This window comes from Coenobita brevimanus, chromosome 85 (genome assembly GCF_032717465.1).
Source record: "Coenobita brevimanus isolate Jiangsu-jjx chromosome 85, ASM3271746v2, whole genome shotgun sequence".
Lineage (NCBI taxonomy): Eukaryota > Metazoa > Arthropoda > Malacostraca > Decapoda > Coenobitidae > Coenobita > Coenobita brevimanus.
Genome location: NC_137038.1, coordinates 14844129 through 14857998, shown reverse-complemented (window position 1 = coordinate 14857998; position 13870 = coordinate 14844129). Strand labels below are relative to the sequence as shown.

General features: G+C 46.0%; 1 protein-coding gene across 1 annotated transcript in view; it reads left to right on the top strand.

Annotated features, from left to right (window-relative positions):
• LOC145410347 (uncharacterized) overlaps positions 1 to 13870 on the top strand; it is a 367470-nt gene that overhangs the window by 177838 nt on the left and 175762 nt on the right. Inside the window, exon 5 of the mRNA XM_080280488.1 lies at positions 8233 to 8245. Within this exon, the coding sequence (XP_080136614.1) occupies positions 8233 to 8245 (13 nt within the window). The remainder of the gene's footprint in view (positions 1 to 8232; positions 8246 to 13870) is intronic.

Genomic DNA, 13870 nt, shown 5'->3' with positions numbered 1-13870 from the left:
TGTCATGTCTCCATGGTTGTTCAGTCTGTACATGGATGGGGTAATAAAAGAGGTACAAGGTAGGGTAGTGGATGTTGGAGTGGCCCTGGTGAGAGAGGATAGTGTTTGGAAACTTCCTGTAATGTTGTTTGCAGATGATACTGTGTTGTTGAGTGATGACGAAGGAGAGCTGCAAGGCTTGGTGGATGAGTTTGGGAGAGTGTGTAAGAAACGGAATCTAAAGGTGAATGTAGGGAAGAGTAAAGTGATGGTCTTTGAGAGAGGTGAAGTCAGTGAATGTACAGCGAGGTTGGATGGTGAGGAATTGGAAAATGTGAGTATGTTTATGTACTTGGGTAGTGTGATGAGTAAGGATGGAGGTTTGGAGGGTGAAGTGCTTGAGAGGGTACAGCAGGGAAGAAAGGTTGCTGGTTCCTTGAATGCAGTGATAAGAAACAAGGAAGTGAGCATGGAAGTGAAAAAGTTACTACATGACAGTATTGTGATACCAACTCTAACTTATGGAAGTGAGGCTTGGACGTTGCTGGAAGGACACAAGTCAAGAGTGAGAGCCGTGGAAATGAGTTATTTAAGAGGAGCCTGTGAAGTCACATGGAGAGACAGATTGACAAATGAGGATATAAAGGAGCGTTGTGGTGTGGATGTGGATGTGATAGGAAGCGTTAGGAGGAATACACTGAGGTGGTTTGGCCATGTGGAGAGGATGGAGGGTGAAAGACTGACAAAGAGAGTGTATGTGAGTGAGATGGAGGGGGGAAGAGGGAGGGGGAGGCCGAGGATGAGATGGAGGGATGGGGTGGAGAAGTATATGAGAGAGGGGGGTGTGAGTTGGGAGTGGGGCAGTGAAATGGCGGGGGACAGGGCAGCGTGGAGGCGATTTGTTTGTGGCCACCCCGAACGGGATTGAGGCATCTGACAATAGATAGATAGATAGAAAATCTGTACTCCTGCTGTTATCACACATTTTTCTACTTAAAAAAAAAAAAAAACTCTAGAAGCCATCTCATGATGGGATCTCACCACCCGCACAGCCGGAAAGTTTTTCCTCGGCATATAATGTTGCACCTCCATTTCTGATTTAATGCAAATTCAGGATGTAAAACACACACAAACAAAGCCAGCCAGCCAACCTCGCAACTGAAAATGTTACCTCCCCTCTTTGCTTCACAACACAGGTGGTAAGTGAGTGGAATGGTAATGTTTTCAGTTGTGAGGTTGGCTGGCTGGCTTTGTGTGTGGGTAAACAGGATACAGTATCTCATGAGCGGTCTGAGCTCTCACCATGAAACTTTCATGGTATCAAGGTATGGCCTTGGATGAGTTCAAAAATGGGCTCTCAGGATCAAGGCAAAGGTCATCAAAGGTCAACTAATTTAATCTTTGAGAGCCATTTTGGTGACCTTGACCCTGAGTGCCCATTTTTGAACTTCAAGATTTTGGCTATACCTTGATACCCTGAAAGTTTCTTGTTGATAGCTCAAGCCGTTAATGAGATATCTTGTTCACCCACACACAAACAAAGCCAGCTGGCCAACCACACAACTGACAACATTACCACTCCTCTCGCTTTGCAACATGAGTGATAAAAATAATTTTTGCCCATCTGAGCTGGCTTCTGCTGACACTGATGGTGCATTACAGGCATATCCAGATACCTGATGGGTATGCCTACCTATGACAGTTGTCAGATATCAGGTTTGTCAGATTTCTAGCAGTTTTCTATGTAGGTTTCTTAAGAAATAGTGAAAATGCATTTCAGCCCCCACTCAAAATTCATAAATTTGTAATCTTCCATAAAAAGGACATATAATAAAACTACTGATGTTCATAACAAGCACAATAAGTGTCTAAATGATTTATTTATTCTAGAAATACTTTACTTTTGCATTCATACAAGAACCAGTTTGGGCAGTTGTTTGTTAACCAGTACACAGCCAGTCCTGCGGACTTAGGGATATATATATTTTTTTCCATTGTAAAACCTCACATTGAAAGACCACAGTTTTTCCATCTCTCCTCACCCTGTCTTTATTTTTCTCCCACTATTCCTCTTCACTCCTTTCTAAATCCCATTCCTCTTTCTGTTACTTCTGTCCCTCTCTCTTATTAGTTTTTGAGTCACATCTAAAGGTTAGAAAAGAAAAAAATAAAAGAAAAATCAGTAAAAGAGAAAGTGCACAAGACATCTGCATTTCTTATCCTCTTATCTCTTTCCTAGACAGTGCTGACACAAGCCCACGCTGGCAGTTACTCCCCCCCCCCTCTCTCTCTCTCTCTCTCTCTCTCTCTTTCTCTCGTATGTGTTTCTTCCTTATTGTGCCCTTTTCATCACTTTCTTTTAACCTTGCCATGGCAGTGTATGTTTCTGATGCTTACATTAGCAGTATGTATGTACTGGTATGTATTTAGTGGGTATAAATTAAAGTAAAAGGGAAAATTTGGGTTTGTTAGCGGGATGCCCATTAGCAATTATGGTAAATCTCATAGGCCGTGTGCGTTCATTACCGCACAATTTTGTTATCATGCACTAGGCTTGGTACCAATTATTTATGATAACCAAGGGTTCACTGGATATATACAGTAACCTCTCAAATAATGCGAAGGTTAGGTTCCTGGAGAGGTTGCGTTAGTTAAACATAATTTTCCCATAAGAAAGAACGGTAATATTGGGGGTTACGTTCCAGGACTCTGGGAAAGTCTACCCATTTGGGGAGTTATGCTACTCAGAACTTAAAAGCAACAATATTAATTTGAAAGAAAATCCACATAAAAAACAAAAGGAGTATATCTGGGGAGAATACACAACATTTGAGCCCTAGTTGCGCCAAAGCGCTGCTTACATCTCCCCAAATACATATACTGTTTTCTTTTTTTGTGGATTTTCTTTCAATTCTGCTTCATTCATGGCATTGTGAAAGTTCCTCAACATTATTAATGTATTAATAGGTCATAAAAACACTACAGTAAAAGCAATATTATCATTATAGTAAGTAGGTCACAAACAATAACAACACACAGCCTCACTTCATCTATGCATCACTCGTCGTCTGCTGCTGTCCCTCCTCACCCCACTACCCACCTCCCACTGCTCCCCACCCTAAATTTGTTGTCCCTCCTCGATCTCACTCTGCTGTCCTTCCTCTTCCTCTGACTTCCATGCTACTGGTGATGAAGATAACTCCCTTAAGTTTTCTGTCTTCTTCATAAAGAACTGCTCTATCTTGGTCTGAGTGGTTTTCTTCTTTCCGTTCTGCAGCATCAAGTTGTAACAATTTAGATGTGCCATCACTTTCCTGGCCAAATTTTGTCCAAAAATGAGCCAAATTGCTCAGAATGCAGCCAAACATCATTGTCGAATATTATAGTTCGAATAAAACCAGTTTAAGCAACAGGCAAATCAAAAATTGTATTTATGCATAAACTGTCACACACGCTCTATCAGCTCAGGGCTATCCAAGGTGTGCGCGGCTAATTTGAAACCATCACATATGTGTAAGGTCGCGTTAAATCGAGAAACCCTTGTTAGTTAAACATATCTCCTTAAATATTTGCTCATGTTAAGATGAAAATGCGTTTTTTAAACTCGCGTTAGTTGAGAGGTTACTGTATATACATATATATATATATATATATATGTATATATGGAGGGGGGGGAGTGAGAGAGGGAGGAAGAGATATTTCAAGCAACCATGGAGAAGACACATTTCAATCCAGTATTAAAAAAAAAAAAAAAAAAAAAAAAAAAACTTTCCACACACACTGTTGTCGTTATGCCCTCTTAGATACTTCTGACACCATTCAACACACTTTCATCAACTTATATTTTCAGTACCATTCACATTCCTTTTTTATCAATTCTGTTAAACAGCATGTGCTCCCCAGAACTATGAAGGCAGCATACTTCTCTCCCTTCTCAGAATACTTTTCCATTCAACATCTGTGAGCAAATTTGTGCCTTGAGCGTCCTCAGCCCTTCTTATAACCATATTGTTTCTCTTTAACTAATTACATGTTTTCTCCCTAATCCTGTCATTATGTGTCCTACCATGTAATTCCAATTACATAGGAGTCAGTTACCTCTGTGGTTTCCACACATTTCTCTTTCCATCTTCCATGATACATAGGAAATATAATACTGTACCAGACTTCCATTTCTCTGGAACTCTTCCTTCTTTCTAAGCCAGTCTGCATATCTACCATACCATTTCAGCCATAATCTCCCTTGTATTTCATCATTTAACTACACAGTCCGACACTTCCTGGCATTCCCCATTTTCACCTTCTTCATTACCTCACACACTTCCATCCTTTTGATCTCATCCTACTTTTTTTTTTTTTTTTTTTTTTTTTTTTTTTTTTTTTTTAAAGCCATTTCCGAGCTGCTTATACTTGCACTACATTTTTTCTTTTTATTCAACAGCACCTTCAGATATTCTCTCATATGATCACTTCACCACCAGAATTCTACCCTTTTTATCTTTCACACCTCTACTAGTTCACTTACCACCCTATCTTACTCTCTTGACCTTTCACTGACAACCAGACGAAGCACATCATTAACAACCTCAAGCACTCATCTGCCTGTGGACCAGACAACATAAGCAACATTCACCTTAAACACCTAGGACCACAAGGCATACAAGCACTCACCAACATATCAAACTACAGCTACTCACACGACATAATACCCAACATCTGGAATCATGGCAATATCATCACTATCCCTAAACCCAACAAGGACCCCACGTTACCCTCCTCACATCGCCCCATCACACTCCTCTGCACCCCCTCTGAAGTCACTGAATGACTGGTACTACAACTAGTCACACCTCACATTCCCCTAGCCCAGTCACAACATAGGCTTTAGGCCACTACACTCCACAAACACCCTTCTTACAGACCTTACGCAGAGAGTTTTCGATGGCATGAATTCAGCTAGGCCACCACACAGAACAATCCTAATCACACTAGACATTAGCAAAGCTTTTGATGCTATCCCCCGCCACAACCTCACAAACAAAATACTCAACACAAACATGCACAATAACACAAAAAGATGGCTGGCAAACTACTTAGCAGGCAGATGTGCACATGTAACATTTGCCGGTCAGTCTTCTAACATCAGAAACTTCACAAACGGCGTCCCCCATGGATCTGTTTTGTCCCCTGCACTCTTTAACCTATACATGCACTGCGTACCCACACCCCACACACCACAGATACACTTAGCTTCCTATGCAGATGATATAACACTTACATGTACGCACCAAAACACAAACACAGCTGCACACATCATTCAACCTTACCTCAACACACTATACGAATGGTTCACCGCAAACAGGCTCAAAATAGCCCCACCCAAATCTACAGTGACTCTTCTCACAAACTGGACAGCAGAACACAGTCACATCCCACACTTCACCATAAACAACACTCCCCTACCACACACACACACACCCAAAATCCTTGGTGTAACATACAATACATCAATGTCATTTAAACAACACATCACAGACATTAAAGATAAAATAACACCAAGACTTAATGCTTTGAGGTCACTTGCCCATACAACATTCGGACACAACAAAGAAACCACCACCACAGTATACAAACGATACATACGTTCAGTGATGAATTATGCAAGCCCTGCCTGGGCTTCTAACCTGACCAAAACACATTACAACACACTACAGACCATACAGAACAAGGCCCTAAAAATAATCACAGGCTGCACAGCTACTACACCCACAGACCACCTACATCAAGAAACCAAAGTCCTCAAAGTCAAGGATCACCTAGACATGAGAGGCACCCAGTTTCTTGCTGCAGCCTCCACAAACCCACAACATCCACTACAGTACATGGCAGCAAATCCACCCACACCAAGGAACATCAAAACAACACCCAGCACACGATACCATACACAAATACTGTCATCTGTCCTCCCTCTCCCACCTCAGACCAGCTTCCAGAAGCATACCCACACTCAGATCACTCGCCGCTCCATTCAGTCACTTAAAGACAACACACAGCTGCATGCACTTCCTCCTGACATCCACGCTTCTGGATCCTATCTTCCTCGTGAGGACAGGGTCCACCTGGCTAGGCTGAGATGTGGGCACCATCCAGCCCTCTTAAGCTACCAGGAGGGGTGGATGACTCCGTCACTGATGCCTGTCCAGGATGCAACACAGCACCCCATACTATTAAGCACATTATGGAAGACTGCATTGCACACAATCAGCTACGCCAGCAACACAACATACACTCTTTGAGAGGTCTGTGGGAAAGCCCGGTCTCGGCCATGGCCTTCCTAAGGGGCTCGGGGCTGTTCGGCCAGACTGCCTAGGGAACAACTACTACTACTACTACTACTCTCTTGACCTCCTTCCAAAACAGTTTCTCACATTCCCTCCAGTTTACGCACACATTTATTCCAAACTCCTCATCCACTCTTATATTTCACCCCCTTACACCATGTCCTCACAGTGCACACTGCATTACATGCTGCACAGATTTATTCTATGAACACCATACACATATCTTTTGCTTTCTCCATCTTCTCCAGATCATATGTACTCTCTTATTACACTTCTTTCTTTACTCCACCTTTTTTTCTTCTCCTCCAGCCTGTCTGCTGTCTTTGTAGCAAGTATTGCCTCCACCTCTGATCGACCAATGCTTTTGTACCACAGTCTTTGATACGACTGTGTAGTGATGAGACAGTCCATGCCTCAAACCTCTGTACATGTTACTGCCAAGCACCAATCTTCTCATTTGATCATACACGTGTCCATAGTCAGTCATTGCCTTACATTCATCCAGTTCACTTCCCATCATCCTTATCACTTGCCATGTACACCTGTGGATCATCTTATGCCTGAAAAAGGTACTTACTATTGTGAACACTTTCCCCACATAAATGTCTACCAGGGCACTTGCATTTCTACCAGCGTCATTGGGTACACTCCATTGTTCAATCATTACATCTATTCTAGCATTACCCACTTTCTGTTTATATCCTGAATCAGAAGCACTCTCATGCCGCACAGACTGCTCCATGCATGCTTCTACATTCACTCACAACTCATCATTCACTCTTGCCATTTGGTCCTTTGTTGGAACATGCATTCATACAGTCACCCATGCTTGTATTTCAGCTTTTAATGTTACCCATACAATTCCTCTTACCAGTACAATCCTTATTAATAATATAATGCAGTATGTAAACACTTAAGGTATTGTAGTGTAGCCAACAAAGTAAAGTGGCAAAGTATTGTATGTGGACGAAATTGACAACAGAACATCGAATTTAACAAGCTGTTGGCCTGAACGACTCACTGTTCTCCACAGTTACTTATAATTTATGGGAGGGTTTCATAATTGTTAGTTTACTGGCTTGTCATATGCTGGTACATTTAGTAAGTTCTCATTTGAAGTTGATTACAGAAATATTGCCACCTGTACAGTTGATTGGCCAGTTCCCTAAAGTTGCAGTAACAATTGTAGAGAGATTGGTTGAGATTATGGAGCACATCTCATACTTCTAAAGAGGATTGCCTGTACAAAGAAGTTGAAAAACAATATTTGCAGCAGTCTGTCAAGCATTGATTTAAGGAATGCAGTCTTTCAGTCTTGCCATGAATGTTTTTAACTCTCAGTAACTACATTGATCCCATGGTTGTAACAGATTTCATTACCACTGTGAGATGAAAATTCATACTTCAGCAATTATAATGCATTTTTCAGCTGAAAAAGCACTGTTATCGTGCACTTGAGCAGTGTCAGGCCTTTTTCTTCTTCTGGGTATATAGGGCCACGGCCGAGGACACGACCAACTGCCCCTCCTCAGCCGACAGTGCTGAGTCTTAGATCAGAGACGGATAAACTGCCCTGATGATTACAGGAATCCATACAGCAGGCACATACTTCTAGATGGGTATCAGGGTCACCAGCGCCACTACCAAGTAGGAGAGGGAGGATATCCGAGGATAACCCAGTGGTTTCAGAGGACCATCCAGTGGGAATGAAATCTGGGACACCACAAGAGAAGTGCTGAATGGTCTCTTCAGTAAGGGGACACCAGGGACACGACAGGGATTGTATAATACCTAGTCGATGTAAACAGCCATTCAGATCAGTGTGGCCAATGTGCAGGTGAGTGAGGGCAACATCCAATTGGCGGCAGGGATGACGGGCCCAGTGGTGAGCTGCTGCATTAACACAGACAAGGCCTAGAGAGGTTGCAACTAGATCAAGGGAGAGGGATGGCTCCCAAAGAGATCTGCAGGCCTGGCAGATTTGGAAGCAGAGAACAGCAGAATTGGGATCTAGATGAACGAAATGTTGGGAGTGGAGGGCATGCTGAGCTGCACAGTCCTTGATTTCGTTGCCACGAATGCCAGTATGTGAAGGGACCTACTGAAGGTGCACAACCCACTGGTTGGGGGGGGGGATAAAAAAAAAGATGAGGAGGGAGTGAACCGCATGGACTGGTTGCACATGGGAGGATGGCCACCCAGAGAGGAGGAGGTGCAGTGATGATTGGGAGTCAGTGTACAGCACCACTGGTTGGGGGGGGCAGGGAGCATTTTACAAGTCAGTGCATGGAGGATGGCGTAGAGTTCTGTGGTGAGAACAGAGTGGGATCCAGATAGGGTCCAGGTCTGGCAAAGGGAGAGGTCTTCAAAGTGCACTGCTGAGGCAAAGGAAGCAGGAGGGGAGTATGAACCATTGGTGAAGACCTGAAAAAAGCCACCGTAGGGAGAAGTATCCATAAGGTGGAATAACTGTTGGGCCATCAAAGCATCAGAGGACTTCCAAATTGGGACAGAGGTCTTGGGAAACCATGGGAGAAAGATCAACCCATGGAGGGACAGGGGAGATAGAGGATATGGGAACAGAAGACAGAGGAGGAATAGATAAAGTATGGCAGGCCTGTAGGCCGCAAAAAATGAAGGATGGGTTTGCCCGGGGCCACCGAGGGGGATGACTGACTAGAGGGACACGGGAATATAGGGCAGAGAGCAGGTGTTGTGGGGGGTGTCCAAGACGGTGTAGGAGGTGACAGTCAAGACCGACACGCAGCATAGAAAGGGAGAGCATTTCTGATTCTGTGTGAAGGGATACAATTGGGGATTACTTGAAGGCCCCTAGGGTTATATGGAGGGCAGTATTCTGGATTACGTCCAGCCCCTGCAGATGTGTACAGGAGGCAGAGCCATATACTGTTGATCCATAGGAGAGTCAGCTCAGGATGAATGCAGAATAAAGGTGGAGCAGCATCTCCCTGGTAGCACCCCAGTGCACTCAGGCGATGCTACGCATGATGTGTAGTCGTTGGAGGCAGGAGGACTGCAGGTAGTCAGTGTGACATTTCCTAGACAGTCTGGGGCCATCCAATCACAGTCCATGAAAGGTGTGCCTGGATTGTAGTGGTACAGGAGAGTCATTGATTCGAATTTGCGGAAGGGCTGGAAGTCTGCGGCGAGTGAAGCACATCTGAGAGCTTTTGCTGGCTCTCACTGACAATCCCTGTGCCACAGCCCAGGCAGCGAAGACATTTACTGCCTGCTTTAGGCTAGACTGAGCATCATCTAGTTTATCAGCGCTACAGAGTAAAGAGACATCGTTTGCATTGACAAGGAGGGAGACTCCTGGGACTCGGGGGATGTCTGACAGCAAGACATTAAAAGTAGGGGCTAAGAACAGAGCCCTGTGGCACACCTTTGTGGATCACAGAGCAAGAGGACTGTATACTCCGTAGGGATACTGCAAATGTGCGGCCAGTAAGGAAACTGTACCCAGGCCAGGGCTGAACCTCTCACTCCCATGGTGCTGGGTTTATAAAGTATCCCAGCATGACGGGCTGAGTCAAACACTCTGTGGATGTCAACACAAGTTGCCAGGAGGTAATGGCGGAGGCAGTATTTGGTGCGAATGTGATGTTCAATCTGGAGAAGGGTGTCCACAGTGCTCCGACCTGGTCTGAAGCCACATCGGTCCTCCCGAAGGAGACCATGGTGTTCCAGCCACCACATAAGTCGCTTGTAAACAATGCGTTCAAGCATCTTGCCGACGTTGGACAACAGGGCAGTAGGTCAATGGGAAGAAGGCAGGGAGGAGTCCTGTCCAGGTTTGAGGAAGGGAAGAAGAAGGGACTCCTTCCATGAGGAAGGGTAAGTGCCCAAGAGACAGCTGTGATTGAACAGGCAAAGGGAAGAGGCAAGGAGGGGAGGTGGGAGGAAATTCATTTGGGACCAAGTCAGGGCCACAAGCTTTTCCATTCCTGATGGAACGCAGTGCGTGATGGAGTTCTAGAGGGGAGATTGGAGAGGAAAGGCCCTCCTGCGAGGGGGATGAGATCCCATCCTGGATGACCAGCTGGAGGCGGTCAGAAATTGCCATAGGGGCGGGGACGCCAAGCTGTGACTGGAAGAATTGGGCCAGGAGCTCCGCTTTGTAATGGAGGGTGAGGAGATTGGCACCATCCTGGACCAGGGGGTATGAGTGTGAAATGGGGACAAATTTCATGTTCTGGATGTGGAGCTAGAAAAAGACAGAAAGAAGCAGAAGGTTGACCAGGCTGTGCGTTGTGCTAATGATGTGGTGTGTTTGCATTCTGCCTCCTGGCAGCAATGTTGAATCTTGAGACTGGAACAGGGGTTGCATCTCCAGGCATTCCAGGCAGAGCGTCGAGCACAAACAGAGTGGGTGCAGTCATCAGACCACCATGACACTGTCGGGCGGGTCGTACCCCGATGTGACGAGAGTAGGAAAACAATGCAACCAGCTTCCATGAGGGACTAGAAGGCAGCCGCCTGGTCTTCAAGGGACGAATCTGGCTGGGAAGGAGGGATATCAAGGGCTGCACTGAAATGTGACCACCGATCTGGGCCAGCTGCCAACGGGTGCTTAGGGCATATTCAGCTGAGGGCGGTAGGTCTGTGATGTTTAAGAGAGCAGGGAGGTGGTCACTCCTGAGAAAAGGGCCAGTTGTCACAGATGCATTTTGAAAGAGTGGGCCACCCACTCACGCACACACAGATCTAGGGTGGACAGGCAACCAGTCCGTGGGGCAAAGCGAATCTGGAGGCCCATAGGAGTGAGGAGGGTGAAGCGGGAACTCTCAAGGAGGAGACTAATAATAGATCTGCCTGATCAATTCAAAGAGCCATGGAGTACAGCCAGGTTCCAGTGAGGATGATGGGCACTAACGTCCGCCTTGAGGAGGCATGGGGGTTGGAGATGGTCTTGGTAATACCAGAGCTCTTCCAGGGTCACGTCCTGACAGGGGTTATATGCTACAGCCATCACGATGCAGCCCATAGAGAGACAAAGACGGATGGCAAGAAGTTCCATGACACCTTGGGGAAGTCTGGGAAAGGCAAACTCTGAGCAGGGGATGGAGTCCCAGACCAAAATCACAACGCCACCTCCAACCCCTTGGCGATCTGTGCAGAAGACATGATATCCCCGGGTGGACAGATGGAGGTTAGGGGAAAGCCAGGTCTCGTAATTGCCATCGACCTCAGGGGAAAGGGTCGTTGCTGTTTGTTTCAGTTCATGTGTCTTACGCAGGAGGTAATGGGCATTCCAAAAGAGGAAATGGCTGAGGTGTAGGGGTGCCATTATTGTTGTGTGAGGAGGGAGAGCTAAGCAGAAGAAGCCTGGTACAGGTATACCCTGGTTTAGTGATGCAATTGGTTAGGTAAAAACACATCATTAGGTGGGGTATCTTATATCGGGGTAGTTTTATCATGTAAAGTAATGGGATGCATTTTTCACCCTTGGGTTCCCCCCCCCCCCAGCCAAGCCCTAAACCCACCCAAATGAGGCCAAAAACAAGTTTAAAGCCAATCTAAATGGCCTAACAGCTGCAAAAGAAGCTTACCTAAGCCTAAGACCTGTAAATAACTCACTAAAACCAACAAATAAAGTCTGAAACTCATCAAATACAAGTCTGGAAAAATCAAACTTAGTAAACTGTACCCCAGAATGACAATGTTCACTCCACCAGTGGCTAAAACACATTAATCTAAGTCTAAAACCTGTCTGTAAATGAACCTAAACACACAGTTTCAATTTATCATCAAAATCATTAAAAAAATCAAAACCCATCTTTAAACCTGTGTTTGGCCATTGTTAGGCGGGGTATGGTGGTATTTCTACCCCCATCATTAAGCTGGGGTATCGTGTATAGGGGTATTACTGTATAAATATCCAGGAACGGCAGACCACCTTGGTATAAAGAGATTGCATCTGTCAGGATGCAGAGAAAAGAATCAGTCACTGGTGCTTGTTGGGAGTTAGAGGGTGACAAAGAGTCATCTAGATGAGGAAGCAATGCAGATGGGCGAGTGGCAGGACGAGGAACTGAGGGGGATGGTCACTGTGAGGGTCATCTGGATCAACAAACTGAGGATTGGGTGGATCAGAGACTGGCCTAACGCTGGGAGTGGGTTGAGGACATTTACGATGAGGCTTTGGAGCTGTAGTGGGATGGGTCACTATCTTGGGGGGTGAGGAAAGGTGGATGGTCGTGTCTACTTTCCTGATGGTGATGTCTTCCTCTGGTAGTCGCAGATCCTGTAGGGCAGAGAAACGATTGGGGGTGACCGCAGCAAAACCAAGACCCTGTTGCACTGGGCAGCTAGGTGGGCAAGAGGAGATGAATGGCATTGAATGATTGGGGTGATTGGGTGTGGGAGTGCATGGTTCCGGGTTGAGGGAACGGAGCTTGGTGTTCATGGACTGCAGGGAGGATGGGTCATCACTAGCTGTCGCATGTATGGCAAGGGCTTGTCAATATACTGGGGGAGATTGCTATGTGATAGTGTGGTCATCACCACAGAAAAAGCAGTAAGGGTCCTCTGCAAGGCACCTCGGTGGTGGAGCAGCAGGGATGAAAGTGGCTACAGCGTGCACATCAGACCTTTTGCAACGGGAGAGGGATCCGTGTCCGAACTGGTGGCAAGTAAAGCAGTGTAACAGTGGGAAGGTGTTGGCACCTACCGTGTAACAGGAATATCCCAGTAAAACCTTCTCTGGCAGGGGGCCCTCGAACTTGAGACGGATGACTCGAGACTGGACCTGTTGCCCGTCCCGTCCTCATCAGGAAGTGAGGCATGAGACCTCCACAGGGTGGCTGCCTCCTGACCTGAGACAGGGAAGCTGAAAGAGAATATCTTCAGTGGACAGGTCAAACGACACAGGGCTGATTTTCACGAAGGTGTAAACACTATCATCGGGTGAGGTGGCCTTCCAGCACTTTACCTTCCATTCTCCCAGGGAAGTGAGGGATTCAGGAGGGGTAGGCAGCTTGTCGAGACTCGCACCTGCTATGCAGAAGCGAAAGTCAGCCCCTCGTCCCAATACTCGAAGTTTGGTCTCCACATTATATTTGCACCAGGAGCAAGCATTGATGGCCTTGGTCAGTGCCTTGGGGTTTGAAAAAGCCACACTACCATCCAAAATACGTACTAAGAAGGTAATCAAGTGCTCACCTGTGGTGTTGTTAGTAGGTGTTGTTGGCTTGAAAGTCTTCCCTGAGTGGGCCATGTTGTCTTGTCCACCACCCTCCTCTTCATCTTGGGGTGGCTGTCACCCTTGCTTGCCATGGCTAGGCCCGGCTTGCAGCATACCCTTGTCATCCATGGGCACAACTGGAACCGGCCAGGTGGCCAGTGGCGCCGCCACCGTGGCGTCATGCACCTCGACCATGCATAGACACAGCAGAAGAGCAGTAGCAGCAACACCGAAGGTAACCACAAAAAAACACATGATAAGGGAAAACATAAAGAGCACTGGGTGGGAAGGGGAATGAGAAAGACACAGGAAGGGATGGGAGGAAGGCAGGAAAGAGAGCCAT